This window comes from Daldinia loculata (assembly GCF_022478755.1).
Source record: "Daldinia loculata strain CBS 113971 unplaced genomic scaffold F4817scaffold_59, whole genome shotgun sequence".
Classification (NCBI taxonomy): domain Eukaryota; kingdom Fungi; phylum Ascomycota; class Sordariomycetes; order Xylariales; family Hypoxylaceae; genus Daldinia; species Daldinia loculata.
In genome coordinates, this window is record NW_026054913.1 from 48,609 (window position 1) to 74,947 (window position 26,339).

Below are 26,339 nucleotides of genomic sequence, written 5' to 3' on the forward strand. Positions count from 1 at the left end.
CGGCCTTTCCGCTTACGGTGCCCAACTGCAAGGCTCATCACACAGAACCTTGTACACACCACCATGTGGCTGCATGGGATAACTATACGTAGGTACCTAATCTCACAGTTTAGTCCGGACAACAATCGCAACTGTTGGACTAGCTTGCCGCCAAGACTCCGGACGAGGGATTTGGAGAGGGCCAAAGCCTAAAGGCTATCTCGAATGCACATATGGGCGTATCTGTGTAGAACGGGACCGAAAGACATGTCGCCATCCTTGGAACCCCAGGTGGCAGATTTTCAGCTTTGATGGACACCAAAGCACAAAGCTAGTGGACCCGGATCTCGATCCTTACCTAGGTAAGTATATAAAACATACGATGTCCCTTTGTCCCTTCCAGGCGTTTGGAAAAATAAATTATCGAAGTTGCCTATGTGAAATGCTCTCGATAAAATGAAGAGTGGCGGTAATAGTTAGATATGTCTCGTATTTATCGATGACCTAAACAAGCCTTAAACAAGCTGGGCAATAGTTTGGAGATCCTACTCTTACATACATTATTAGGAGGTATGTAATGTTGGTGGAAATATGTTAGGTAGTGTATGAAGTACTTGCATAATCAAAGCAAACATTTAAAGATGGCAATCAGCCGCAGGGAGGTAGTTATCAATATCTGGGTAGCTCTATCTTTAGCGCGTAGATTGCCGAGTTGTTGCATGGTAGATTTCCTTATCGATTAAAGATCTTGACCCAAGATTTTGCATTTTGAGTTGCACGCCGCGAACCTTCGCTCTTACAAACCCCTTATGCAAGACATACGGTACAACCAACGTCCTGTACCCCTGAGCATGCGGCTGAACATGCTCCGGGAAGAATGTCTCTGTATCATGAGACAGCCGATATACTATCGGCAACGCCATCCACTGGCGGCAACTTGAAAACTCGCATCTTTGGGAAGAAGGACCTAAAGTCTCCTCAGCAGCAAGTCTACGCCCTGGCATTGGAGACTTGCAAATGGAGTCCTGTGCTAAAAGAAGTTATTGATAATTCGGAACTTTTACGTCATGAGCGCAAGGTGAGCACCCTTACCTTAGGTAGCTACTCAATAGGAAAACTCCTAGCCTCTCGCCCTCAGCCTTGCTAACTACCTAGGGATACATAGCTTAGCCCCTTGCTGGCTCTACTGCTCGTCCATGACTTCGTAATATCCAAGAAAGGTATTGCGCTTCCTGCTAGTCATGGTCTCAGGGCCTCAATTGAGCGTCATAAGGCGCGTTTGAATGCCGAGTTCACTAGGGCGCGCCTACGGAGGAAAGCTGGGTCTGTCGAAGCCCTTAGGGAACAAGTAACCGCCGAATTCTTGGGCGGGACAGCCGCTTATCCGCGATGGGTGCGTGTGAATGTCTTGAAGACTACCATTGAGGATCAGTTAGCAACCACTTTCGTTGCTTTCACCAGGGTTCTCAGCGTTGGTGAGGTTACGGCTGCTCCTGGGAAATTCCTATATGTGGACGAGCATATCCCAAACCTGATAGCTATACCCCCCAGCTTTGAGATCACCAAGACGGCAGCATATACGTCTGGAGCTATAATATTGCAGGACAAAGCTTCTTGCTTTCCCGCATATCTACTGGATCCTCGCGCTGAAGATGGCGACGTCATTGACTCTTGTTCGGCCCCTGGGAACAAGACAACCCATCTTGCAGCCATCGTACACTCTCGGGCTCCGGAGAAGGAGGAGTGTACTCAGACCGTATATGCATTTGAGAAAGATCCAAAGCGTTCGCGGACCTTGGAAAAGATGGTCAAGCTAGCTGGTGCCAAAGAAATCACGAGAATGAGCTTCGGCCAGGACTTCCTCAGGGTCGATCCGAATTCCGAACTGTTTACAAACGTTGGCTGCTTGCTTCTAGATCCCAGCTGCTCGGGTAGTGGTATAGTTGGTAGAGATGAAATGCCTGCGATATACCTCCCCGACGTCCCAGGCGCGTTCAAGAAGCCGCTCCCTAACACCAATCGTAAGCGGAAGCGTGATGATTCCGAGGCCGGTAAAAACACGTCACAGCCAATTATGGTCGATGACGATGGGAAAGAAACGATAGTTACCTCCGAAAAGGAATTAGAGGCACGCTTAGAAGCACTATCGTCATTCCAACTTATTCTGCTGCTTCACGCCTTCAAATTCCCCGCTGCAAAGAAGATCACTTACTCGACTTGCTCAATCCACGCCCAGGAGAACGAGCAAGTTGTCCTGAAAGCCCTACAATCCGATGTTGCCAAGGAAAGGGGCTGGCGCATACTACGGCGGGACGAGCAGGTCCGAGGGCTTCGCGAGTGGCCGGTTCGGGGATCCGTTGAAGCGAGCGACGGAGATTCCGAGGTTGCTGAGGCGTGTATTAGATCTTATAAAGACGATGGGCGGGGTGTCATGGGATTCTTCGTCGCTGGTTTTGTCCGCGATGTGAAATCTGCTTTTGAAGATGGCGATGGTCCTTATATTCGCGACGATGGCGGTCGCATTATTAGAAACAGCATGGGTATGCCGACGTTTAAGCCGGGATATGGCCCTAGTTCCACGGGGAGTGGTAAGAGGGCGGATCAATCTGTACGAGCTAATAACACTCAGCATGGCGCGGACGAGGGAGAGAAAGAAAAGGAAAAGGATGAGGGAGAGGAAGACTATGATATGGATTCCGAAACTGCAAGCGACTTGAGCAGCGACCATAGTAGCCAAAGCGATTCTGATGAGGGGGAGTGGAATGGTTTTGATGATTGATATATATAATACCCTTTCTACAGGATAATACCCAACTTGTTCTATAACTTGAATAAACAGAATAAATCGCTATAAGACCTCGACGGGCATATGTTGGAATCATTACTACATTTAATCATATATCTCATCCATGCCTATGTCTAGATGAACACCTATCTAACAGTCCAATGTCACGAGTATATCTACATCTCAGGTACTCTAGACGTAACCAATATTCTCCATGTATAGTTTAGACACGGAATAGAGCTCATATTTATAATCAAAACACCGCCGTGTTTACTTTACTAAATATTCATCTCGCGCGCTAGACCTAATGTACGCGGAGTGAAACTCAAATAGGCGTGTTCGTGAATAAGGGGGTTGCTCACTGTACACCCAGTTGCTACAGATTACAGGAAGCTTTATATTCGCACGTTTACGGGTTATATAACTTATATTCAAATCTCTCATTTTCCTTGCTGTCTAAATCTTCACCAGTATAGCTCGGGACAAAAACGAATATAAATCACACGGACAATTACCGACCATAAATGAATCGCTTGAATACAGAGTTAAATCTCTATGTAAATGTATAGTCAAAATCGAACAATGTTCATAAATTGTATACAAATATGCTACATCAAGAAGTGAAGATGAGCGCAAGCTACGTATCCTCTAAATGTGACCCGTACATCGCCCAATTTTAAGTGCGCCCCTGATCAAGGTATCGACAGCGAGGCGTCGCTAGAATTTTCTATGTCTCGCGGGCTTTTCCCGCCCTACATAAGGTATCCAAGAACAATAGCAAATCAAAAATGTCCCAATATCACATGCCCTCCCATGGATCCTCTATGATGCGACCGACCCTCGACAGCGCCACGCAATCCCTACAAAGTCGTGTATGGACATAGAATCAAATAATTGACTGGCTGGTTGGCCACTCGCGCACCTGCTTATCGGCGGCCGTGTACGTTGTGCTGGTGGCGCTTGATGTGGCCATGGCTGTGTACGGGAGCACGGCGTCTGCGGACAATAGGCGTGGCTTCGGGCTGCACAGTGGTAGTCTCGGTGACGTATACGACATCCCAGACGGTGGCAACATTGGGATTGCTCTCCTCGGACGATTCTTTTACTGCAGCGGCGGTGACAACAGGTGCTGCGGCCACGGTGGATGAGCTGGGTCGCTCGATGAACGCATTTCCGGTAGGGACCGAATCCGACTCAGCGGTCGAAGATTGCGCAGAAGATTCCTGGGCGGCGCTGCTTGCCTTGTACTATGGCATCCAGTGTTAGTAACAATATTTATATAACTTGGTCCGTGTTGAGAGTACTAGGTTATGTTCAAGAGGCACAGGAAGAAGGCACCGAAACAAGTTGGAAAAGAAAGTAAATGGGTCCGGGAGTTACTCACGGTCGAGGTAGCAGGCTGCTCCGACGAGGAAGAGTCAGAGTCGGAACCAGAGTCGCTGGAAGAACCCTTGCCCCAGCCAGTAACCGGGCAGTTGAGCGGGAGGGACTTGAGAGTCTGCGCAGCCTTCACCATGGTACCGACAGCAGGCTCGATCGTGCAGTCCTGGTCGTCGTTGACACCACCGGGAATATCGGGGCAGTGCTCCATGCCGAGAGTGCCAACATTGCAAGTGTTGATAATAGTCCTGAGGGTTTCCTGGTCCCAGCCGGAGATAAAGTCACCGTGCGAGCTGTAACCAGTAGCATCACCGTTGGACAGAACGAAAGGCTGGGTCTTTCCATCAGGGGTCCACCTATCCTTGAACGAGGGAGTATCCCAGTAGACCTCATAGAAGAGGTGAGGGACGTGGGTCCATCCGGCGGGGCAGTTTAGTAGTCCGTTCTCAGGGGTAGGCCACGCCATGTTGTTTTTGTAGTCATTAAGACCAGCTTCTGGGTTGTAGCACGAAGGGAAGTGGATATCCTGACGGAGGGGAGAGTAGGTGCCGTCGCAGTCGTAAAGGGGGAAACCCGCACCTGCGCCCTGGTTTTGGGGATCCTGAAGACCGGCCGTGGTTCCGTCAGAATCCACGGGGTAGGATGGAGGATCGTAGCTCTGTCTAGGGCAAGTCCACTGAACTGGCTGGATTGGGCCCCTGGTAGGGTCAACATTGCTTCCACCTCCGAATTTGGGAGGATCTCTGGCTTTGGTATCACCACTCAACATCTTCAACCCAACGGGGAACGGCTCAATACTGCTGTTGGTGGGCTCGAAGCTAAACATATGTTAGACAAACCAATCTCACTTATAGGAGTTATAATAGAAGAACATACAAGTAGTACACATTCATGTAATACAGGGGGACCTTTTCGAAGGTGCCATCCTTGGGATCTTGGAAGAAGAGAGATGGAACCCAGTAGTTGCTCTTGTCGTTCTTGATGGTAGTCGTAGTACAATTTGAACTTAAGAGATCGTCACCCGAGGTAGAAATGCCGAAGTTGCTACCTCCCATGATACTGTGATAATGGGTTGCTTCCGTTCCAGGGTTGACGACGGGATCTATAGGACCTTCGGTCAAGAACTGGTGCTGGCCGGTAAAATGGAGGACAGCAAAGGTCGAGTCCGTCTTCTCTGCCGCAGCCGTGGCGACCACGGAGGCCAAAGCACCAACAGTTGCGTACTTCATGTTTGCTTCCCTTTTCGTATGCCTCAAAGTATCTGTTGTATTGTGATGGGCAACTGATTGTAGTGCCTAGAACTTTTTGTTTCAGGGAATGATATTCTTTAAATGCTAACACCGGACCAAGCCCTTAATAAGGATTGTCTGACAGAATAGTCTGTGGGCGGTGATTTGAAGTCTCGAGTTGAGCGCTGATAGGGGGACCAGTCCAAGAAAGAAGGGACAAACAAAAGATTTGTTTGGTAAATGAACGGTAGACTCAGCCGGCGGAGCTTTGAAAGAGTGTGAATCGCGACAAGCAAATGAGCGAATGGTTAAACCCCAAGACAGCGGATAGAGGTCTGCAAGGTGAAGAGGCGGAGAGAGGGAGAGAAGAAAAATTAGAAGACCACCGAGGAGGTTCGTATATTAATTAGTGGACCACGATCTTTCAGCCTATGGGGCCGTAGGGTATGGTGGCATGGTAGTAGCCAGGCCGGCTCGGCAAGAAAATAGAAACCATCTGATAGTAGCTTCGGTACCTTATGCAGGTGTAATTCAGGCATGCCATGGTAGGCAAGGTAGGTTGGCGTGAAGGTGGGGATTTAGAAAGGGGTTGGGTGGGCTTTGGTGGATTTTGGTAGGTCAAGCTGGGCCTGCTGCTGGCTGGCTGGGCTGGTTTGGGTTGGAAGACGTTGTATGATAGGTCAGTCGTCCCATGCCACACGCCTGCAAAGCTAAGCAGAGAATGGTTGGCGCGAAGTTATTCGTCGATTCGTCATGCAGGGGAATGGCAGGGCTAGCGGCAAATCCGCACCAAAACGACCGAGAGAGAGAAACCAGAAATTCGAGGATTTGAGCCGGGAAAAGGTATGTAACCCTCTCTCTAAATCCAATAAAAAGACTTGTGGTAAGGGTCCTCCCACTTTTGCAACATAAAAACCTACATACACATGTAAGTAGGTACGTTTGTATGTAGGTAAGTAGTAATTGGTGGTAGTGAGAAACAACATAAGACCTACATGTTCCCCTATTGCAATGCGTGATTAAAAAGTCCTATGTATGCATTTCGAAACAGAGGGACCCCATCTTGTTCATCTTGTTCATCTCCGCCCAGCTCCTTTTTTTTCTTTCTTGATGAACGAATATGTAGTGTATTATGGAAGAATCGATAGGGCCTGGGATCGATTGACTAGACTAGCCGGGATCAAGTTTCGTTTGGTTTCTATATTGGGTTCCATATTCCCTGGCAATTGTCTGTCTTGTTCTTTCGCCTTGTCGAGGATCGAAGCGGGCTGGCGGGCTAGAATTGCAGGGCCACTTTAGTGGGATGACGACAAGATGTCCAGTCTGCAAGATGTCGCTGATCATTTCCCCCTTAATAAAAAGGGAAAACCAGTCCTGCCAGGTACGAAGTGACTCGGTACCTACCTATATTTTACCTATATTTTATCTCCATTAAGATCGGGTAGGATCTGAAACACGCTAATGTGGGTCATAGAAAGGTTTAAACTTGTTCATGTTATTCTATTGGTCCTAGAGACCGGATGCTACCGCTATTGGTAGATACATAGTGTTGTAGTATTACATAGGGTATTAAGGAAGGTACATGGCAGCATTTCACAACCCCTAAGACCCCTTTTACTACTTTTACCACTTTTACCAAAACCCATTCGAAATAGGGAATTTGATGCCACAATTTGGAACTTGCCAACCTCCTATCCACGTATTTACATAATACTTTGCTTACTACACGCACACACATATACATCAGCCTCGGCAAGGAATAGATGCCCAATATCCCCCTTACTGTAAAGGGATAAATTGTTATTGCTAGTTATATTGCTATATTGCTAGTTATTCTTTCTTCCATAACTTCGTGTCGGACGAGTACGTGTTAACCCCTAATAAGACGAGCCATACGTACACGGCATACGTCGAAAAAAACTTGAAATATTCAAGCGGCATTGAACACATCCACTTAGTCACGTAGTACGACGTAAGGCCTGCCAAGGCGACGGGACACGATGTTACACCGGCTATTGTTTACCATACCATCCCGACGGGAACTCATCGTAGTGTATTAAACCCAGCCGGGCATGGCGGGCGAGCTGAAAAGTAAAAGAGGAAAAATCAAGCCGCCGCCTTGCTGTTGCGCGCGGCTGGAAAACTTGATCTGCGTGCCAATCGATTCTGTAGACGCTGATCTTTCCTTGGCGCGAGAACACATTATTCGTAGGGGACTATAACCATAATTCCCATATCTAGGTCACATTCAGCGCTTCGCCGACAGGACACAATATAATAGTTAATAGTTAACGATATAGTTTACACCGCATCAGGTGAGTTCAGGTAACGCGAGGTCTCTCCGTAGGCCAAAGCAATAAATATATCTAAATATATTAATAGCTCCCGCTGCGCGACGTCGTACCAAGCCATACCAAGTCGCGTGTCTGAATGATTGGTTCTATGAAAAGAAACCGGGTCAATACCGGACGGCGTAGATTAAATAGACTATAATCTCATGTAGGTCCCCGAGCACGATCTGTTTCTACTGCTTGGTACGATTCGGAGAATATATGCATTTTGTTTGTGTTGGTGATCAAAAACTAAATAGGATCAACTTGATCAGCAGTGCATGCAGTGAGGAGATACGATCTCTCCCTTGAACTTTATACGAGCTTCGACCAAGTCAAAACTGGTTTGTGCCATTTCAGGCCTTCCAAAAACAAGATATCAGGATGGAGTATGTGACTCTCCCGACTCCCCCCCAGTAAGTGTAGTAGCGAATCGCCCTTACGTCCACCAGTATGAATCATAGATCGGCTTCAGACATAGTCACGTATAGGTTATCTCGGTATGATTAACAATTTATATCAAATGGTATCCTATATCCTTTCCCTGGCCTTAACCACCGTGGACCAATGCCGGTCCATGAACCTGATCCTGATCCTGTAACCCTTTAACCCGAACGCCGTTGATCGACACATCTATTTCAGTCGGCTTACACGGCATTACGTTAGCGCCTTCTAGGCGATCTTCTCAGGTATGCTTCTGCAAAAGTTTCCTCGTCTATCTCCCTTCCCAAGTCATTAGTCGTTAGAACCGATAATATCGATTTCTCGACTTCGTCCCGCATACCCATCAACTGATCCTCCTCTATCCATCCCGACTCGAGTGCGAACCTCACGATATCACTAGCACTTCCGAAGCCCGGTACACCATCGGCGGCGTCGGGGTCGAGGTACGTCCAGAATTCCTTCGTAGCGCGTTTAAAAGCATTGACCTCTTTCTTGGGTCCCTTGAAATGCTTCACCATCCATTGGTAGATGTACGCAAGCCATAAGACATTCGTGTAAGGCTCGTGTTGAGCCCAGCAAATCGGGCCGTCGATTCCCTCTTCGTAAGGTGTTTTGTGACCTTTTGGGGGTAGGCACACTCGGTCTCCTCGCAACATAAAGGATCTCATACGTCTATACACCTCGCACTGGGGTGCGTGTTCGCTGGTGAAAATGCTTAAATCTCTTTCTAGATCATAAGCAATAGGTAGCGAATCTTCGTTCTCGTAGTCGGCGTGAGCTCGAGAGAGCCCATAGTCGAGTATCGTTACATCGAGACCGGAAAATCCAAAGCAGCTAGAACGCCCTCGGTCTGCTGTGGGAACCGGTTCTATTATCCTACGGATACATAAATTTCCCTCGTGAAGATCCCGATGCTAGTGTTGTTAGTCTAGGGCGTCTAATGAAAAGGGACATAATCTACTAACCTCAAATTCTATATGAGCCTCAGCACGAGCGAGCGCGATGGTGACGTGAAAGAATATGTCCCATAGCTGGTCGGCAGATTCTAGCTCAAAATCCTCAAGTGCTGTCCCTGCGTCCCCTAGCTCAACCACTAGGAACTTGGTGCCAGGCAAGTATCGGCTTGGCGATGGATAGAATTGAAGTCTATCTGGATCCTGCCGTTTTAACTTCTTGTGAAATGCCTGGTGTGTTTCGAGTAACTCCTTGCAAGCTTTCCCCTGAACTATATATCTTTCCTTGTAGACGACGAAGCCTGGTATGTCGGCAAGCCACTCCGAGATCTTTAATTCGCCCATCAAATCAGACTCGGAATGTGGTTCTTCGTCGACGAGCCCAGATTTTTGTTGAGTTTTTGTTTGTGCTTTTATCGGCGATTCCATCCGGATGACTTTAATAATGCTAGTCCCGCGTTCGTTCGTCACGCGATAGACTTCCGCATAAGAAGCCTCCGCTATCTTGACGATCTTATCGCCTGGTGGGCATATGTCGGCCCAGGAAAGCACTTGTAATTCCTTCTTTACTTCTCCATCCTTAAGTTGATCTTGGATTTCTAGCTTAGGTGGGCTTATTACTGGGAGTCTTCGGAGTTGAGCCGGGGTAAGGGGTGGTGGTGGTTTTAGGAGAGCCTGTTGCTCTTTTCGTCTGGGAGAGCGTCGGAGTGAATCTAGTGGTGCAATGTTTTGGTCTTGTATCGCCATAGCAGAGATCCCTCCAACCAATTCCTCCAGCACCTTTTTATCGGAACTATCATCGTCCTGTTCTTCTATTACTTTCTGGGGCTGATTTCGCATTGGTGTCTGTGGTAGGTCGACGAATAATCGATCGGCTTTGGGTTTCTTGGATTGTTTTCCATATTTACGTAGAGAAGTTTGTTTCGACATTTTCTCTTCGCTTGTTGCTCCGGTTGGATTCTAATCGCATTCATTATTTATTAAATGTTGTCTATGCGTTTTGGTTTTCACTTTGACAGCGATAATTTAATTATTGACTTTGAGTTTCTTTGACTGCATGTTCAGGTTGCCGGGTAACGGGTCTAAACCTAATGCATTCAGTTCTGCACAGACTGGCAGAGTCAAAGTTCAAGCCACAATTTGTTTAGGGCCAGATGTGGAGAACTCTCCCCCCAAAACCCCAACTCTTGGGTGTGCACGTTCCAATTCTGCGGTTTAAGCTGTATTTTTAAGTTTTGCGGGTTAGGTAATTAAGCGATTTATTGGAGATTGCTCCAAATTGTTCCACGTCTCTCGATCCTCGATCCTCGATCCTCGATCCTCGACCCTCGATCTTCGACTCCGCCTTCTCAACTTCGCCGCGCACACCAAAATTCTGCGACGAGTCTCGCAACCATGGCGGACTTTTTAAAGAACTTTGTTGGAGGTAGCAAGTCTTCTGCTACTCCAGTTCCCTCCGCCGATTCAGGTAAGTTATATCCCCAAGTCGCATTCATAAGCTACGCGACAAGAATTGCTCCTTGAACACCTGGTCTGAAGCCAATGCCCAACGAATATACAACTCTTACACCTCAATTCCTTTACCAGCATATCTAGGTAGTCATATATATAACTAACACTTAACCTCCTAGACTTTGCCGACTTCGCCGATGCGCCTTCACCAGCGCCTGTATCATTCGAGACCGTCCCTAGTGGTGCTGGCCTCGGTGGTCCTGTGCCTACTGCTCGCCCGTATACGAAATGGTATAATATTCACGAGCGCCATAGTCTGAGCGATTTCCGAGCTGAGGGTATCATCTTGGTCATCATTGCTGTCATCTTCACCCTGCACTTCATTGGTACGAAACTCAATCGCGCCAAGGCGAGAGCATGGATCAAAGCCCACGCTCCGATCCTCACCGGCGAATTCGCGCTTGTCGGCTTTCGTGGAGTACCGCAGCAATCTAACCAGGACCCTGAGAAGCTGCTAAAAGCCAAGAGCCTGTTCGAGTACGCGAGTTATGCGACTGGCCGACAAAACGTCGCCTTCATGGACATCAAGTTGACCCTAAAGAAGCGCTTCAACCCCGTAATGACCGGTTTGGAGACTGCCTTGAGTTTCTTCTTCGACAGCTTTGCTGCTCCCGAGGATGCGGTTGAGGCTGTTATCTACCCCTTCGACGGCAAGGAGGCTCAGATTGTGCCCAGCCTACCAGGCGCCGCTGAGCTACGAAGCAAGGATTCCAAGAGCTCGTTCGATGGGTTTGTCTGGGCCATTGTTAACAAGAACAATATGAAGAAGCTCCGAGAAGATCGCTATGACTTATCTATCACCTTCACCAAGGACAACGCCAAGCTGCCCATCTGGACAACAGTCATGAGCGAGAGCGCTGAGGTTACCCAGACGCTACTGACAGACGAACTTGCCTCGGCTATCAAGCAAGCTGGTGATCTGTTTGAGTACCTCATTATCAGCGATCAACCCGTTGACAAGCCTACTAAGTAAGCGCTCCCTTTAGTAATAGTACGCGCTCTTTGTTATATATAACCTATTGCGGTTACACATAACTAAGACCACATGATTTACTTAATTCCTACAAAAAGAAAACTTGCTAATTATATCATAGGATGGATGAAACGATTCCTCGCAAGCGCCTTTACCTACGGTACCGTCTTCCCTCGTCTAACAACTACGATGATCTTGCTCCTCTCCTAGCCTACTTCGTCCGGATCCCCGATCACCTAGCGTCGTCGGCCCACTTCCGACCAGAGATCCTACGCAAGATCAAGGTTGTCCGAGACGAGACCATCAAGCAGATCCAAAAGGCAGCCGAAGAGGAGAAGGCCGAGGAACGACAGGCCGAGCGCGACAAGGCAAGGAAGGCTAAGCGCGACGCCGAGCTCAATGCCCTAGACGCTAAGGCGCAGAAGAAGTACCTCGAGAAGGAGAGGGAGAAGGAGCTACGCAAGTCATCAAGGAAGCAGACCGTCCGCGCGTAGTACGCGCAATCGGGTAACGCGCGATTAGACCGGCACGACGTTGTCCTGTCCAAGTTCCCCAAGAACAGGAAAGGACAGCTGCCGTGTGGAGACGAGCAGACGTATGTGGTAGGGTCAGATGCTATTCTCATCGGCGGCTCCGATATTTGACGTGTATAGGTACCTATGTAGTAGGAAAATGCCCGGCGTGGAACATGTCAAGTGTACGCTAGCAATGTCTGTTTGAATAAATACATGAAACTTGTTTAAATTGTTGCTTATCGCTCCGTGTTGCCTGCCATTACGTAAGGGTCGCGAAGACTGTATTCACCACGTCTGCTATAGTGAAATTCACCTCCTAGCTTTAGGATATAGATCCCCCTACCTTAAACCGAACAGTGCTTAAGAGCTGGTAGCTTGCTTTGCCAAAAGATCCTCAACACGCTTGACCTTGTCTACCGCCGTCTGCTTCTTATCCGTCCTAGTAAGAGTAAAAGTTTAATATTAGCTAACTCAGTCGACATTACGCTCCATATATGAGACCACCGTCATAGAAAGATGATGATATTGTATAGTTAGAGGGGAGTACAGGTAAACGTGAATTTGTACACGAGTATAAGTAGATGAACAATAGACAGATGGGGCCAAATGATATATTAGGTAGTAAACCAGGGAAAAGAAGACATAAGACATACCTAGTCCCAACCCTCATCGACGACTGCACACGAACAACGCCTTTCGAATGGACTACACTATGCGCCTGTCCAATGACTTTCATGACTTCGTCCCACGATCCCTCTACGTAGTACCGATTAGCATCAGACATATAACATAACATAACGGGGAAAATAAGAAACCAGAATAAGAGGGTGATAAGGTATGGTAGTTGGAGAGCTGGAGATGAGCTAACTTACCAACAGTAGTCCCCGCAGAATGCATCGTGTAAGTGAGTCCACTGGCCTTAAGCAGCTTCTGCACCTCGGCTACTTCCTCTGCGACTGAGACGCTGCCTGTGCCGACCTATACACGTGTGTTGCGTATATATTAGTTTATATGAGGTTATAAGCGTTGGGAATGCTGGGAACAGGATATCAAGTGATAAAGAAGGTATCGAGACGATATATATACGCGCATAACAGGAATATATATGATATGTGTAGGAAGCGTATATAAAACCCTGATACAAAGACAAGCCAACTCACAGGAATAAGACAAAAGTCAGCATAGCACCGTTCCGGCGTCGCGATGTGTGTATACTCCATAGCCGACTGGAAGCAATACCCCAATCCAGCTCTTGCTCCTGAAGTAGTTGGACGGATAGACGACGATAAAGCAGCGAGTCGAGTAAGAGTTGGATGCGACAACTTATTCCGTAGTAGACCCGGGAATGATGGAAATGCAGTAGCAAGCATTTACTTCGTATAAGAGTGTGTATTTGCGAAAGATTGGTTAGTTGTAAGTGAGTTGGTCGAGGTCGAGGTTGAGGTTAATAGGTATTGTATTAAGTTTAACGGATGACGTAGAAGAAGAAGAAGCTCGACTATGTAATAGCAAAATCCCCGCAAATTACATAGAGCTACGTACTTACATAAGACATCTATAGCGTATACTGTTAACAGTTAACATTAGTACTATCACGGAGAAGACTAATAAGATCTAGGTTACCACGTCCATGAAAGTCTTATAAAATAGGTAGTAATCCAAATCTTATTTGAAAAAGGGGGTCTTCATTCACCTCTCAATGCGGGAGCTATATACAATATCACCCATCCCCCTTTCTCAACAATGCTCAACGACGACGATGCATGCGTGATTTAATGCGTAGTGAACAAGGCTATCAGCCTTGGACCTGGATTAGACCCTTATATTGAATCTAATGCCATGGTCTAGGTGATGCTATAATAGATGAAAGGAATGACTTGTATTCGATGTGGTTGAAGCTATGTAAAATGGGTGTGTGCGACCATGAGGGGTACTTATACTAGGATCTTGGTCACCTGATCAGATAAGGTCACATGACTAGATAAGGTCATTTGATCAGATAAGGTCAGATCAGGTCATCTGATACACGACCCTTGTTCAGTAGCGCAATAAACAACAATAGATAACAACTCCTCAGATCTAGATACTCACACGGCAATGCTAGCGCTATGATGGTATCACTAATATGATAAGCATGAATGAATACTCCTTCAAAGCCAAATCTTCCAACGATAACTCCTGCATCTCTCTATGATCAAGACCGGGTGCTTGCTTGTTCGTAGCCCAGCTCGAATAAGTCGCAAGTCAACGTCGCAACGATAACATGTAAATATAAAAAGCCTGTCACGAGACGAGGCAATCGGAAATGGTCCTGGAAGCATCCATCAATGCGTCAGTAATCAAGACCTAATCTGTAGCGAGCTTAGCTTTATTGAGGACTAGGTAGTTGTCTCATCCTCTCACCGAGGTATCGGGTATAACCTACTACCCCTTGGCTCTGCCCATATGTGAAAGAAGAGATTGTGTTACTAACCATCTGTTCGCCTCCCATTCTATAACCCACCGACAGCATATCTTACACCGCTCCCGCACGCTTGAAGTGCCTAGGAGCTTGTACTTTTCCTCGTCCTTAACCGGCAGAATGCTAGCGAGCCACCAGGGGAAGAGAGTCGGGTCTGTAGGACATTCGCCGTAGATGGCTAGAACTCGCGAATTTAACCACGCCACGCTCTGCGCTCTCACTCTTCTGGCAAAGTCCACGCCCACCTCGACCAGCTCTCTAGTCGACATCGTCTCTATATCATCTAGCGATACGGATATCGGTAGAGAGCGAACGGGTACGGCTTCTGGAGGCGTTTGCCCTGGACTAGGTGGTGCGGTTGCCAACTCCCTTACGCCATGAGACCGCATCGTTTCCTCCGCCTCTATTGCTTCTTCTTCCGCTACGCTAATGTCATCGATCTTCTCAATATTGCCGACCATGTACCCGTCTAACCACCCGTGCCGGGTCACTCGGAAGCGGGAAACACCAACTGTCTCCAAGAGGCTCCGCCCATCTGCGAAAGATTCGATATTGACTATGCGAAGTAGCGTTCCGATTTCCAAAAATTCAGGCTCACCAGGCATATGAGACGAGTTATGAAGTACCATACCGAATGTTCGGTCGCCTTCCATCGCCCGCCGGATCATCAAGCGGTAGCGCGGTTCGAAAACATGAAGAAATGTAGGCATACGCGGGAACGAAAGCGTACAGACGAAGAGCGGGATGTCGAACCCACCCTGATTTGCTTGCTGTTCGAGTGTATACGCCTGCGCACGAAGCGCTACAAGATCGGCCCAGAACCCGTTAAGTATCTTACAGAGTCGATCGTTAGAAGGGTAGGACTGCCGGTTGACCTGAGCCTGTATCGACAAGGGACGCCTGCATATAGCGCAAAGATCTGAGTGGTCCAAAATGCGATGGAGGCAACTCCGACAGAAAGTGTGGCCGCAAGTGGTCGTTAAGGGGTCCAAGAACAAGGCGTAACAGACTTGACAATCCATTTCTGATCTAGCAGACTCCTTCAACCGCGCCAACATGGCCATATCAATCTGTTCCATCTCATCGCTCCCGGCACCTACAGGGGAGTAAGATACCTCGCTCCCATAATCCAGCTTGCCCAGTTCTACTAGTGTATATGTCGCAACAAAGCGAGCTCCTTCTATCACGAAAGGTTCATTCGTTTTATGCGCAAGCGAGGGAATCCCCGCAATATCCCAGTGATCCTGCACCGTGATACTTGTAGAAGCACGAGAGCTATCCATCATATTTCGATCTGACTCGACAATCCCTTTGAAGGTGGCTAGCGCTTTATTCAAGGTTACGTCAATAGAGCAGTCTCCGAGCGCGTGTTCCTTTCCGCAATCGTCAAAAGGACATTCAAACCCATGAAGCCGGTTGGCCGTCGCCGGCCACGAGATATTAGTTCGGACATGTGTATGAGGTACACAACGCTTGCAGAGGCTGTGTCCGCAGGGTAAAGTAGTCGGCTCCTGCAATATTTTAGAGCAGATTTGACACTGAATGAGCCTTACGATCTGCCTGACATCCTTGACAGCGTCAAGAAGCAGCTCGGAAGCCGCCGAAGGCTGCTCAGTCCTAGTAGGGTTTGGAGTTAGAGAGCCATCTTTCTCGAGATGAGACTTAGAGGTCAGACTCTCGGAATAATTCGACGAAGGCAAGCTCGACGTATTCGAGTCAGGCTGTATCGAGGACATGAAAGTATTGTTATCTAACTTGGACGCCGGGAGTGAATAAATAAGTTGTCGCTAGGAGGATCATCTAAGATAGTGTCCCGTCGTAATAATTTATACAAATATGTTTTTGCAGTTGTCGAGCCTCGTTGCTTGGATAGGTTACTTATAGCCGATAACAAAAGGTACAGAAAAGAAGAGGGATATATGTAGAACCACGACGAGATATATGTGGCACTCGAACTCAGAAGAATTACGAGTAGTCAAGTGAGATTAAGCAAGGACAAAGACCTAACGTGTGCTGGTCTGTAGGAGTTGAACAGAGAGTCGCGTAATAGTAGAATATTTACGGGGTTCCATAAGTAATTGAATCATGAGCGAATATTTTATATCGATTCATATAGAAGGAAGTAATTATCCATATATTCAACATATATGGAAATGATATTAAGACCTCAGATAAATCTCATAGGGGCGGGGAGTTATATTTAGTTAAAGGGGGTGGCATAGAAACCGGGAGGGGAACGCCTAAAAGCGTTGCGATTCGGAAGACGACGTCAAGGGAGAGGTGGTATATAGCAGGACTGTAGCATGCTGTACGTTAAGAGGATATAGAAGTCATCATACATTTTCTCCAAGATCCAGAAGCAGATTAGAGCAGATTAGAAGAGTGAAGTCGGGAAAAGCGCTGGGGAGGAAAGGAAAAAAAAAAAGTACTGACGTCGTAGGGGTACTTCCAGCCGTCGTCAAAGACAGAATTGAAATATGTGATTGGTTCGTGGGACGGTTAACGTGGACTGGTGATCTCGATGAGACAAGCAAAGCCCAGTAGAGCCAATAGTAAAGTGACACTAGAGAAGCAGAAGGGGAAGGGACCAACAGCTTTCCAGCATTCCATCAGCATTCCACTAACGATTAGTCGTGGTGCTAAAGACGGTATCTAAGCCATAATAGGCAAAGCGGGATGTTTGCTGTGGATCTACCTGCAGGACCCTTGAGTCGCCAGGGTTTAGACAAGTTCTCCGATACTTCAATATTCGATATAGCAATAGATGATATCAACAGTTCCGATGATAGAGCTGTTTTCGTGCGAGTAAATAATATCTATGTGTTTTTCTATGCAAATAACATGCTAAAGTTACGTTGTAGAAATATTATATCTGACACTTATATATATTATAATGACCTTATGTCAAACGAAGGCACGAAATAATATTATGCGGGGAGTCGGGTGACAGAAAACTAAAGCATCCGGGGTATAAATGTACCGGCAGTTTGGTATTTTATCAAGCGGTAGTATTGGGGAAACCTTTTTTTAAAAAATTATCCTATTCCGTGACTTATACGATACGGTCGGGGTGATGGTTGACCCAAATTTCCTATCCGGGTGGGGGGGGTCCTAGGACAGTATGACTTTAAAATGTTGAAATGTACTATAATGTCAATTCGGGGAAAGCCTGTTAACAGAGCTGTACTATAATTGTATGAAAAAATGCTAACGTTGCTTCCGATCCTTTCCGTGAGAATACACGCACGCACTGACCATACATTCCAGCACGGGCCCCTTTTATAAGAATAATACTATGATCAAAATAGCCTTAATATCGTTGACTTTATATTGTTTTAGTAGGTGTTATTGTAGCCTTAAAATTAAAATAGGAAAAAAACTTTTATAAAGAGATAATGTTTGTAAAGATAAAAAAAACTGTTAGAGATAAGAAAGACTGTTAAAGATAAAATGTTGTTACCGTTAATAGCAAGTGACTTTTGCCAGTATAATAAAGCTTGTTAATACGGCTATTACACTTACTTTATTACGTTAATTTTAATTTAATATAATCAGTATAATAAGGCTTGTTAGTACGGCTATTAAACATGCTTTACCACGTTGATTTTAATTTAATATAGTTAATATAATAACCTTTAAAAGCTTAAAACACCTTGGTTGACCTAAAAAGAACAAGTGGTTTAACATACCTTATATAAGGTAATAAGTCACTTTCCCACACGCGTACGTAATGTAATGTAATGTAATGCCTCGTAATCGATTTAAATAACCCGTAAACTTGTATGACTTGTAATAACTTATAATTATTCGAATTTTATTATGATTTAATAAAAAAAAAAAAAAAACAATCTTAAAGCTTTTGAAATAAAAGGTGTTTAAAATGGCCTTTTTTTTTTTTTTTTTTAATATATATATATTTTTTAATACATAATAATTATTAATTAAATACATTAATAATATCATTATTATTATATTAAAATATGTTTTACGTTAATGTATTTATTATAAACATAACATGATTATATATAATATACACTTTGTTCGTGTAACCTTAAAATTATATAATTAAAACATTGTTAAAAACATAATAATGGTAAAAAAATAATATTAATTTAATTTTATTAAACTATTATTTTTATTATTATATTTAAATTAAATTTATAACTTTAAAAATATTTTTATTAAAATAATTAAAATTTTTAAGTTAAATAATGTTCGATATAAAACGTGTGAGTTTTTATTGTTTAAATAAATTATGGTATATAATTTAAAATATGTTAATAAATTAATATCAGTTTGTCTTAAAACCCCCCCCACCCGGGTAGGTTGCTACTCCCGATTTACGAATATGTATGCTATAATATAAATACCTAATCATGTACGTAGGTACGAAGTACATATGCCGAAGATGATTTGCTAATATCCAATAACGTGGTCCGTTAATTCGTACGACCTCAGTCCATGTTTCTCGCCAACCATATGACGAATCATAAAAAAAAAAAAACCCCTAGTGTAGCACAAAGAACAATAACAATATTAATATTTCGACACTACTTAAAATTTATACCCGCATCCCCGATAGTAACCCTGATGGTCGAAATAAGCAAACTTGAAGCCGCTTCCTCATGGCAACTAAATAGAAAGTACTGATCGATCTCGAAAAGACATAATTTCGTCCGGGCATCGACGCTACTGGAGTCCCGTAGTTTCTCAGCCTGTCTTAAAACATAATGTCAATGCGGTATTAGGTAATAATCTTCACGATCCACCGTGTTGGGAGATCGTCCTCGCTACATAATATATGTATTACTTGTACGTAATCTGGTGTATCTCGACTTTCTAACTGACGTACGCACGTGTATTTACATAGAGAGACATGCTCAACCGCATTTTTGTCTTGGCTAACGGTAGAACTTGATTTACCCCATAGCTTATAGAGGCTTGTCTTGGCTTGGCTACCTCTCGCTGGATTACTCGTGATATAACTAGTTACATAGCTCTCAATTAAGAGTGCAAATAAACAGCTAAATCTACCTTAGGTATTAGCAGACATTCAACTATTGGCGAGACGCATACATCCGAACTACCACTATCTTTCATTCATTCTATCCTCCCCTAACCCAGCCCAGCCCAACCCCAGCGGCCCAGCAGCTCTATTCAGCCTCGATCTAGTCTGCTACTAGGTATACTAACCACTCAAGGTGCATGCCTAGGTAGGTAGGTAGCTACCCTCTCTTCAGTATGTAACTAAACGAACAAGCAGCCGTCTCGTACATAGATGGATGCTTGGAAGCCAAATGTATGACGCTATCATACGAGGGATCTTCCACGATTCCAACCAAATCCATAGATTGCTCGTTCCTCCAGTCCCCTCAGTGGGGACCTGAGCAACCCCTCCCTTCTCTTTGCCAGCTATCATGGAAGTAAGTATTCTGCCGTACGGCGAACGAACTCCAAACTCCAAAAAAAGTCCAGGATGCATGCATCCGATTCGTTGTGTTTGAGTCTCACAAGCGCCTGCTAATCCATCTCAAGCCTCTTACGGCTAAATAAGCCATTTAATTACGAGAGCATGTATCAATTATTTTCAGAGCGTGAGTTATCTCATCGCTCACTTAATTCAGAATACTCTTCGTAGTCGGAAAGAAGTATATACATACATTTAGCGAATCGAGATACCTGCGATATTTACCTCTATCTAGCCGTCGTATAATCACGAAAGCTATATGTATAGATATAATTGGTAATTATTTGCTCGAAGTATTAAAATCGCTGTCGTGTAACAATATTCTAGGCCTTTGTTAATAAAGATGTAAGATAAATGTTAAAATATAAGTGTGATGTCAACTACCACTTATTAATATCATCCTCACATCTTCTCATCCTCACATCTCAGCACGTATACATTCAAATCCTATATTCTTTTCAAATCCAACCAAATTTTCTATTCGAACATACTAAGCTATATACTAGAACAATGCTTGAATAGTCTAATAGCCCGAACAACGATATGCATATTGTACTTGCTCATCTGGTTCCGTTTGCTCCCAATTCCCCAATCCCGATGCAAGCCCGTAAAAACTTCCGAGTTGCGCCTTAATAATCCATACCAAGCAGTAGTAGAGAGAATGCTCCGACCAACCATCCAACAAAAAACGCAACGTCAACTAAGTCGCTTTTATGGGGCGTGATAATAATAGTCCCTTTCACCGCTGATATTTTTCTATTTGTTGAGAAGCGATTTCCTCTTCTCTGTTCTTTCTTTTTGTAGCTGTACCTTATTACCGCTTGCTAGATAAGGTAGTATGATTAATATCCCTCAACTATAGCTCCCATCTTTTCGGTAGCCATCATTGCCGCTGAGCCCATCGTCCTTTCGTCGTAGCGCCACGTCTGATCGCGAGCCAACGTCCAATATTGCCGAAACATATGCAGCAGCAGAATAGGACGCTCCACAACCAAATACCCATAGCAATCGTCTCTTGACTCACCCCGCCGACTGTCGCCAGTTGTTGCTGCTGATCAAGCTCGCTAGCACTACCGTTCGTCGCATTACCGTACTCCGGGCCGTACGCCTCGTAAGCAGGCGTCGACGGAGCTGCCGGCGACGGTACTACCTCTGGCCTCAGTCCCAGTAACATCGCAGACCCGGCTAGTCCTACGGAGATCGACAGCACTAGACCGGACATGGATCGGTCCAGTATATACCAGAGTACCGGGTTCACGAGTGCAAACGCGAGCGAAACTTGAAGGGTCGAGCTCCATGGAAGTTTTCTCTATACATGTTGTTAGCGAGAATGGCCCGCACAGCGAAAGAGGGAGAATATACAATGGCAAAGGCGATGCCGACAAAGGCACCAATGCCTCTAATCGCAAGCGCCCAGTCCGTGAAAGAGGCAGGCTCTTTAATCGCTTCATCTCCTACACTTTGCTCTACTGGGGATTCAACCACGACATCGTCACTTCCGAAAACTCGTTCCCAGACGCCATCAAACCAGGGTAGTAAACTACCCATTACGATTCCACACACGCCTGAGAATGCCATATACCTCCAATCGTAACTGCCATCACTACTCCGGAGCAGGTTATGCACGTCAAGCGCACCTGCAGCTATTTGCCTATCTCGCAACTGAACGGCCAGTATCCCATAGAGTACGCCTAGACCGGTCAGGAGCAGGCTGCGCGAGCCGTGATAGAACACACGTTGTAAGGTAGATAGCGGCTGCGGGCGTACTACTGGGCGTAAAGAGGACCGCCTCCGCGCCGGTTGCGCCCTCTCCTTCTGTATTTCGTAGTTCGGCTCGTCCGTGCTTAGGTTTTTCGCGGGCGTTTCGGCGCCTGTTCCCCAAGGCGTACCCGGCTCATCAGTTCCCATGTAGAATTTATCTTTCCCCCATATGGAAGGCGAGTATATGCCCGCTAACGTCGAACCCGTTAAGTTGAGTGCTGAATCCGTACGGCTAATTGTGGTAGATTCGGGAGTGAAGCCTGTGTTCCTCATGCTGAGTAGTCGAGAATTGAGCGACTCAAGGTTTAATAATGGAACGTGCCCCGAGTCGGCGGAGGGTATAGGGGCGGGTGAGTCGTCGTTCGGGGGTGTCGGTTCTCTAGGAATTAGGTTGAAAGGTCGGCGAGGAATGGGCCGTAATAACGGTGGACCGTTGTCTCCTTGAGAGTTAGACATGGTAGCAGTTAGGTAGTAACGAAACCAAGCACTTTATTATCTAGTATCCAAGGTCGACTAAATATTTAGAAACAATGGAATGTAGATATGCGAGTAAAGTGAGAATTGGGCGTTATATTAAGTCGGCAGCGCCAATGGAAGAAGCAAAGTCAAAATGCCACCTGACTCTGCCGCGTGGCCAATATTTAAGGTTCCTATAATACGAATCGACTGGCTGCACAATCGAGGAGTATTGGAACCCTGCCGAAAGGGAGGGGTGGAAATAAAAAGGATTCAGAGTTTCACGAAACTCTTGAACGGTTCAGATCTGGTGGTGAACCGATGCGTTGGTTATGTTCTGCAGCTTGGCGTAGGTGCTACGTCGGAAAATACTCCAATACTCCAACACTCCAACACTGCAACAAATAATCTGGTGATAGATGAAATGTGGAAGTAGCCAAATTATATAGGATTATATATACCTAGGTAGGTAAGACGAGTAGCAATGGTGACGATATTATGCGTTTGGTTGGTGGAGAGAGGAAGCTTTTTGATATTGAGAGGACGAGAAGCGATTGGAGCATGTGGTATTGTTTAGGTATTGTTCCATTCGCGGATGTACCTTATTACCCACGCGCACAAAAAAAAGCCGTATAAACCCTACCGGCCGTACCTTCCTTACCAGCTTATATATATGCTAGCAGGCCTATAAAAAAAAACATCAAGTAGGTGCTATTGAGGCAAGTACATACATGTAGGCATGAGGTAAGAGGTAAGATGGAGAAGCGACACATGCAAATGGGACCCGGCGCTTATAAAACTGCCTTCCAATAATACCTAGGTATTATGCACTTACATATGCACCCGATGTTTTACATGTCTTACCTCTTTCATGCTACCTGGTAGAAAACTCCAACGTCTTTACACGAAATGTAATTTTGCATACTTAGGGGTAAAAGATTGAAATATTTGATTGCACTATTGGTCCAAGTTTCTAGTTTGAAATTAATACCGGTGCCTAGAAGTTCGTTTGCACGTATATAAACATCGATGCGATGCTAGGTAATCCGGTTCATCTTATTAGCTATTCGACAAATCGGCCAGCTGTCCCCTCATGATGTGCAAGAGCCTAACCTAGAGGCTGGTTTGTCTAATAATACAACCCCTGCCTTAACACAGGTTTGGTGCTGACCTCCTCTATCAGCACTTAAAAGCTTCCGACCTATTGAAGTAGTTGGGGCTGCGTTGAGGAGCCTCTAGTGATGCAGGTTCTAACTTTTAGTTACATTCCGTACTATTCACTAGTCTTTTTAAAGGAAGGATGGCGTTCTTACTACTTATTCTCTCGGGGTCCTTTTCTGCTCCTTGATGGAAGTAGCTGTTTGACTTTGCCGGCTAGTGATTTCCAGATTTCCAGATTTCCATCTTATGAGGTAGGTGTTAGCTAGGGGACATTCATTACCAGCAAACATGTACATAGGGGCTAAGAAGTACCTAGGTACAATATTTAAATATTAAAACCCCTGGTTCGACCTGGAATCACATGCTCCGTCCATCGTGACTACAATGGCTCGCAGATCCGTCGCTACCCCGCAACATGCACGCACCCAGCATTTTGTGACACCATCGTGCATCTTTCATCTGCAAATCCCACAAGATGCCACAAAAACCGCACCTCATGCGAGTGGGCAGTCAGGTAACACGGCAGCGCGCGCGGTCGAAAAGAATCGTATTGTACCACGGCATCGAAGCAAGTTATTTGCCTTGGATGAATGAATGAACCCCGACCGCTGCAGTGGTCACATCGGCCAGCCGTTTTATGCAATACAACCCACCTCGCGTCGCAGCAAAGGATCGAGGTTTCAGCCAGCATCAACCCGGAAATGTCCTATACTGTAGAGCTTACACGGTACTTGGTTTTTGGTAACACAGCACGTGCTGTTGATGGGCTCGTGAAAACAGATGAAAGAAAACGTATGTTTGAACATGTGAAGACAAAGGCTTACCCCTATAATCGAACCATGCATTCATTCCGGATGACTTGCGCATATCGTCCGACTTAACCATAGATTCAGAGATGGGAATGGATATTGCAACATAACTATAATTTGTCTTGATGATTCGAGTTTTTCCGCCGGGGTAGGTTATTTATTATATTTGATGCGATGCGAGGCGGTGGTCATTATTCACAAGCTTCAATTCATTACTTCTATCTTAATCCTCATCATCATCTTCATCGTCTTTCTCATCTTCATTCTCATCTTCCTCCGACGTATCCTCCATCTCATCCTCGCTATCCTCCACGCCCTCCGGCCGGGGTATCATCGCAAATGCCTCCACGCACGTTATCCTGTTCTGGGTCTCATAGGTGCCGAGCAGTTTGCCCACCGTCTTCGTCGCCTTAGCCTCCTTAAGCTCCGCGACGGCGAGCTTGAAGACGCGAAGCTTCCCGTCGCTACTACCCGCAGCTATGAACAAACTGCCTGCTCCGTCTTTCCCTGGGGCTTTTACTATGCTGAAGTCTTTAATACGTCCCGAAACCCCTGCTTCCTTCCCACCAAGCTCCGCAATCAACTTGGCTACTGGCAACGCCGTCTTCTCCTTTCCATCTGTAGACGATTTACCCGGTGTGAGATCCTGGCTCTTTGTAGAGAAGAACATGATTTTCCCGTCCTCGGTCGACACAGCAAGCAGCGACGAATCGCTCGCGCCGTCTATCGTGACGTAGCAGAGCTCGTGTATCTTCCTCCTCGGGTCCGGCATAACCCTGCATTTTGGTGTGCTGTCCATGCCTAGCACTAGTGCGTCCCTGTCGAACCCTACACAGAATTCGTCGCCGTCCTCGGTGCTACCCCAAACTACCTTCCTGCCCTCCCCTAGCGAATGCTTCCCTTCCCCTACTTCTTGCAGTATATCTCGGTTAAAATTAAGTACGCCGGCCTTCTTGGCCGTCATTAAATTCCATAATCGCATAGATCTCTCGCCCCTGCTCACGCTGATCATGAGTTTCATGCTCGGGTGTACAGCGAAATCGTTAACACCGGCCGGCGTCGCACCTAGCGCTGCCGTATCGCCGCTCGGCCGACCCAGAGGCTTCGGTACGGGGACTTTGATAGTTGACAGTAGAGACCAATCCCTCGTCCTTGTGACAGCTATGGTAGAGTCTTCGGAGGCGGAAATGAGCTTGGATTTTGTAGGAAAAGATAATTTGGTGATCGTAGATGAATGGTGTAATAGTGTTCCTAGCTCCCGATTCTTGGGGTTCTCTAATGTCTTTCGAGGCATGACGGAGGATAGGACGTCCTGGTCTTTGCGACTAGGCGGGTGCGCCGAGATATTATAGACGTTGATACGCTCGTCGCTGCTACCCGAGGCCAGCATGACCTTCTGCAGCTTGCCCGGTTCGGGTGCCGAGGGGGGCGAGAGTGCTATACATCGTATTGCGGAGCTGTGCGCATTGAAGAGAAAGGTATCAGCAAACTCGACTTGGTCGTCGCCCGAGATAGTAGCTGTCAATCCGTGAAGAATTCGATCATAAGAACCCGTAACGACCTGGATCGTTAATGGGGAAGAGCCCTTTCTCTCTGCTGGTAACGACTCGGTGGTTTTGGGTTTCTTTAGAATAGTCAATTCCTGGGTTTTGGCACCGTTGGCAGGAGCATCTGTCCGCTTTCGTTTGCCCATTCTGCTGCGTTTTCGATTTGAGCTGGCTTCGACGGTTTGAGTTTCGCAAGAAAATTTGGACTTTGAAGAGAATCGATGCAGGATAAGGGAAAAAATAAAGTGGAGAATGATAGATAAAGTGGGATAGCTGAATCGATGCTGCTCATACTGTCATATCGGGTACATACATACCTCCCTATGTACCTAGGTATTTCAACATCAAGATAAAATAAAGGGATTTATAACAAATTATTACGAAAGGTACATCACTTAGATGACATGTATGCACATGTCATTATATTACTGTATAGTTTGTCTTTAATTGTAATTCTTTTTTTCATACGTGAATGCTATCTGCTTAAGATGCCTCGACTGGCCAAGACAGCAGTTATTTACAGGACCTAGGCACAGATAATAATCGAGGGCGGCCAAGCTCCAAAATCTGGCCAGTT

The 26,339-nt window shown here is 46.0% G+C and overlaps 8 protein-coding genes across 8 annotated transcripts; 2 read left to right on the forward strand and 6 right to left on the reverse strand.

Annotated features, from left to right (window-relative positions):
• Positions 1 to 663: 663 nt before the first annotated feature.
• F4817DRAFT_348451 (S-adenosyl-L-methionine-dependent methyltransferase) lies at positions 664 to 2,873 on the forward strand. The gene is made up of 2 exons (XM_049304691.1): positions 664 to 1,057; positions 1,145 to 2,873. Exons 1-2 carry the CDS (start codon positions 857 to 859, stop codon positions 2,756 to 2,758), a joined length of 1,815 nt encoding a protein of 604 aa, XP_049155569.1. The 5' UTR covers positions 664 to 856; the 3' UTR covers positions 2,759 to 2,873.
• Positions 2,874 to 3,690: 817 nt separating this feature from the next.
• On the reverse strand, positions 3,691 to 5,998 carry F4817DRAFT_368000 (uncharacterized protein; the record flags this gene model as incomplete). Its single annotated transcript, XM_049307196.1, has 3 exons — positions 5,021 to 5,998; positions 4,149 to 4,962; positions 3,691 to 4,011 (listed from the first exon to the last, which is right to left on the reverse strand). The coding sequence occupies exons 1-3, from the start codon at positions 5,371 to 5,373 to the stop codon at positions 3,691 to 3,693; spliced, it is 1,488 nt and encodes a 495-aa protein (XP_049155570.1). The 5' UTR covers positions 5,374 to 5,998.
• On the reverse strand, positions 5,999 to 6,451 carry F4817DRAFT_234961 (uncharacterized protein). The gene has a single exon (XM_049298959.1). The coding sequence runs from the start codon at positions 6,357 to 6,359 to the stop codon at positions 6,084 to 6,086; it is 276 nt and encodes a 91-aa protein (XP_049155571.1). The 5' UTR covers positions 6,360 to 6,451; the 3' UTR covers positions 5,999 to 6,083.
• A 1,465-nt stretch (positions 6,452 to 7,916) lies between these two features.
• Positions 7,917 to 10,266, reverse strand: F4817DRAFT_348456 (uncharacterized protein). Its single transcript, XM_049304692.1, has 2 exons — positions 9,113 to 10,266; positions 7,917 to 9,061 (listed from the first exon to the last, which is right to left on the reverse strand). The coding sequence occupies exons 1-2, from the start codon at positions 10,028 to 10,030 to the stop codon at positions 8,366 to 8,368; spliced, it is 1,614 nt and encodes a 537-aa protein (XP_049155572.1). The 5' UTR covers positions 10,031 to 10,266; the 3' UTR covers positions 7,917 to 8,365.
• Positions 10,267 to 10,392: 126 nt separating this feature from the next.
• On the forward strand, positions 10,393 to 12,313 carry F4817DRAFT_348457 (DUF1682-domain-containing protein). Its single transcript, XM_049304693.1, has 3 exons — positions 10,393 to 10,568; positions 10,732 to 11,581; positions 11,707 to 12,313. Exons 1-3 carry the CDS (start codon positions 10,496 to 10,498, stop codon positions 12,077 to 12,079), a joined length of 1,296 nt encoding a protein of 431 aa, XP_049155573.1. The 5' UTR covers positions 10,393 to 10,495; the 3' UTR covers positions 12,080 to 12,313.
• Positions 12,314 to 12,460: 147 nt separating this feature from the next.
• F4817DRAFT_361181 (uncharacterized protein) lies at positions 12,461 to 16,297 on the reverse strand (the record flags this gene model as incomplete). The annotated part of the gene is made up of 4 exons (XM_049306367.1): positions 12,461 to 12,539; positions 12,754 to 12,856; positions 12,973 to 13,078; positions 14,633 to 16,297. The coding sequence occupies 4 exons, from the start codon at positions 16,295 to 16,297 to the stop codon at positions 12,461 to 12,463; spliced, it is 1,953 nt and encodes a 650-aa protein (XP_049155574.1).
• Positions 16,298 to 20,909: 4,612 nt separating this feature from the next.
• On the reverse strand, positions 20,910 to 22,679 carry F4817DRAFT_235204 (uncharacterized protein). Its single transcript, XM_049298960.1, has 2 exons — positions 21,391 to 22,679; positions 20,910 to 21,335 (listed from the first exon to the last, which is right to left on the reverse strand). Exons 1-2 carry the CDS (start codon positions 22,243 to 22,245, stop codon positions 21,114 to 21,116), a joined length of 1,077 nt encoding a protein of 358 aa, XP_049155575.1. The 5' UTR covers positions 22,246 to 22,679; the 3' UTR covers positions 20,910 to 21,113.
• A 1,533-nt stretch (positions 22,680 to 24,212) lies between these two features.
• On the reverse strand, positions 24,213 to 26,123 carry F4817DRAFT_348478 (WD40 repeat-like protein). Its single transcript, XM_049304694.1, has one exon. It carries the CDS (start codon positions 25,906 to 25,908, stop codon positions 24,439 to 24,441), a length of 1,470 nt encoding a protein of 489 aa, XP_049155576.1. The 5' UTR covers positions 25,909 to 26,123; the 3' UTR covers positions 24,213 to 24,438.
• Positions 26,124 to 26,339: the final 216 nt, after the last annotated feature.

Bases quoted from the DNA above. Each gene is read 5' to 3' on its own strand.
- F4817DRAFT_348457 (XM_049304693.1), top strand. From the start codon at position 10,496: ATGGCGGACTTTTTAAAGAACTTTGTTGGAGGTAGCAAGTCTTCTGCT. The intron at 10,569-10,731 runs GTAAGTTATATC...TTAACCTCCTAG, and splicing joins AGTTCCCTCCGCCGATTCAG to ACTTTGCCGACTTCGCCGAT. The intron at 11,582-11,706 runs GTAAGCGCTCCC...ATTATATCATAG, and splicing joins CCCGTTGACAAGCCTACTAA to GATGGATGAAACGATTCCTC.
- F4817DRAFT_234961 (XM_049298959.1), bottom strand. From the start codon at position 6,359: ATGTTGTTTCTCACTACCACCAATTACTACTTACCTACATACAAACGT.
- F4817DRAFT_348478 (XM_049304694.1), bottom strand. From the start codon at position 25,908: ATGGGCAAACGAAAGCGGACAGATGCTCCTGCCAACGGTGCCAAAACC.
- F4817DRAFT_348456 (XM_049304692.1), bottom strand. From the start codon at position 10,030: ATGTCGAAACAAACTTCTCTACGTAAATATGGAAAACAATCCAAGAAA. The intron at 9,062-9,112 runs GTTAGTAGATTA...TAACAACACTAG, and splicing joins AGGCTCATATAGAATTTGAG to CATCGGGATCTTCACGAGGG.
- F4817DRAFT_235204 (XM_049298960.1), bottom strand. From the start codon at position 22,245: ATGTCTAACTCTCAAGGAGACAACGGTCCACCGTTATTACGGCCCATT. The intron at 21,336-21,390 runs GTATATTCTCCC...ACATGTATAGAG, and splicing joins TCGGCATCGCCTTTGCCATT to AAAACTTCCATGGAGCTCGA.
- F4817DRAFT_348451 (XM_049304691.1), top strand. From the start codon at position 857: ATGTCTCTGTATCATGAGACAGCCGATATACTATCGGCAACGCCATCC. The intron at 1,058-1,144 runs GTGAGCACCCTT...AGGGATACATAG, and splicing joins TTTTACGTCATGAGCGCAAG to CTTAGCCCCTTGCTGGCTCT.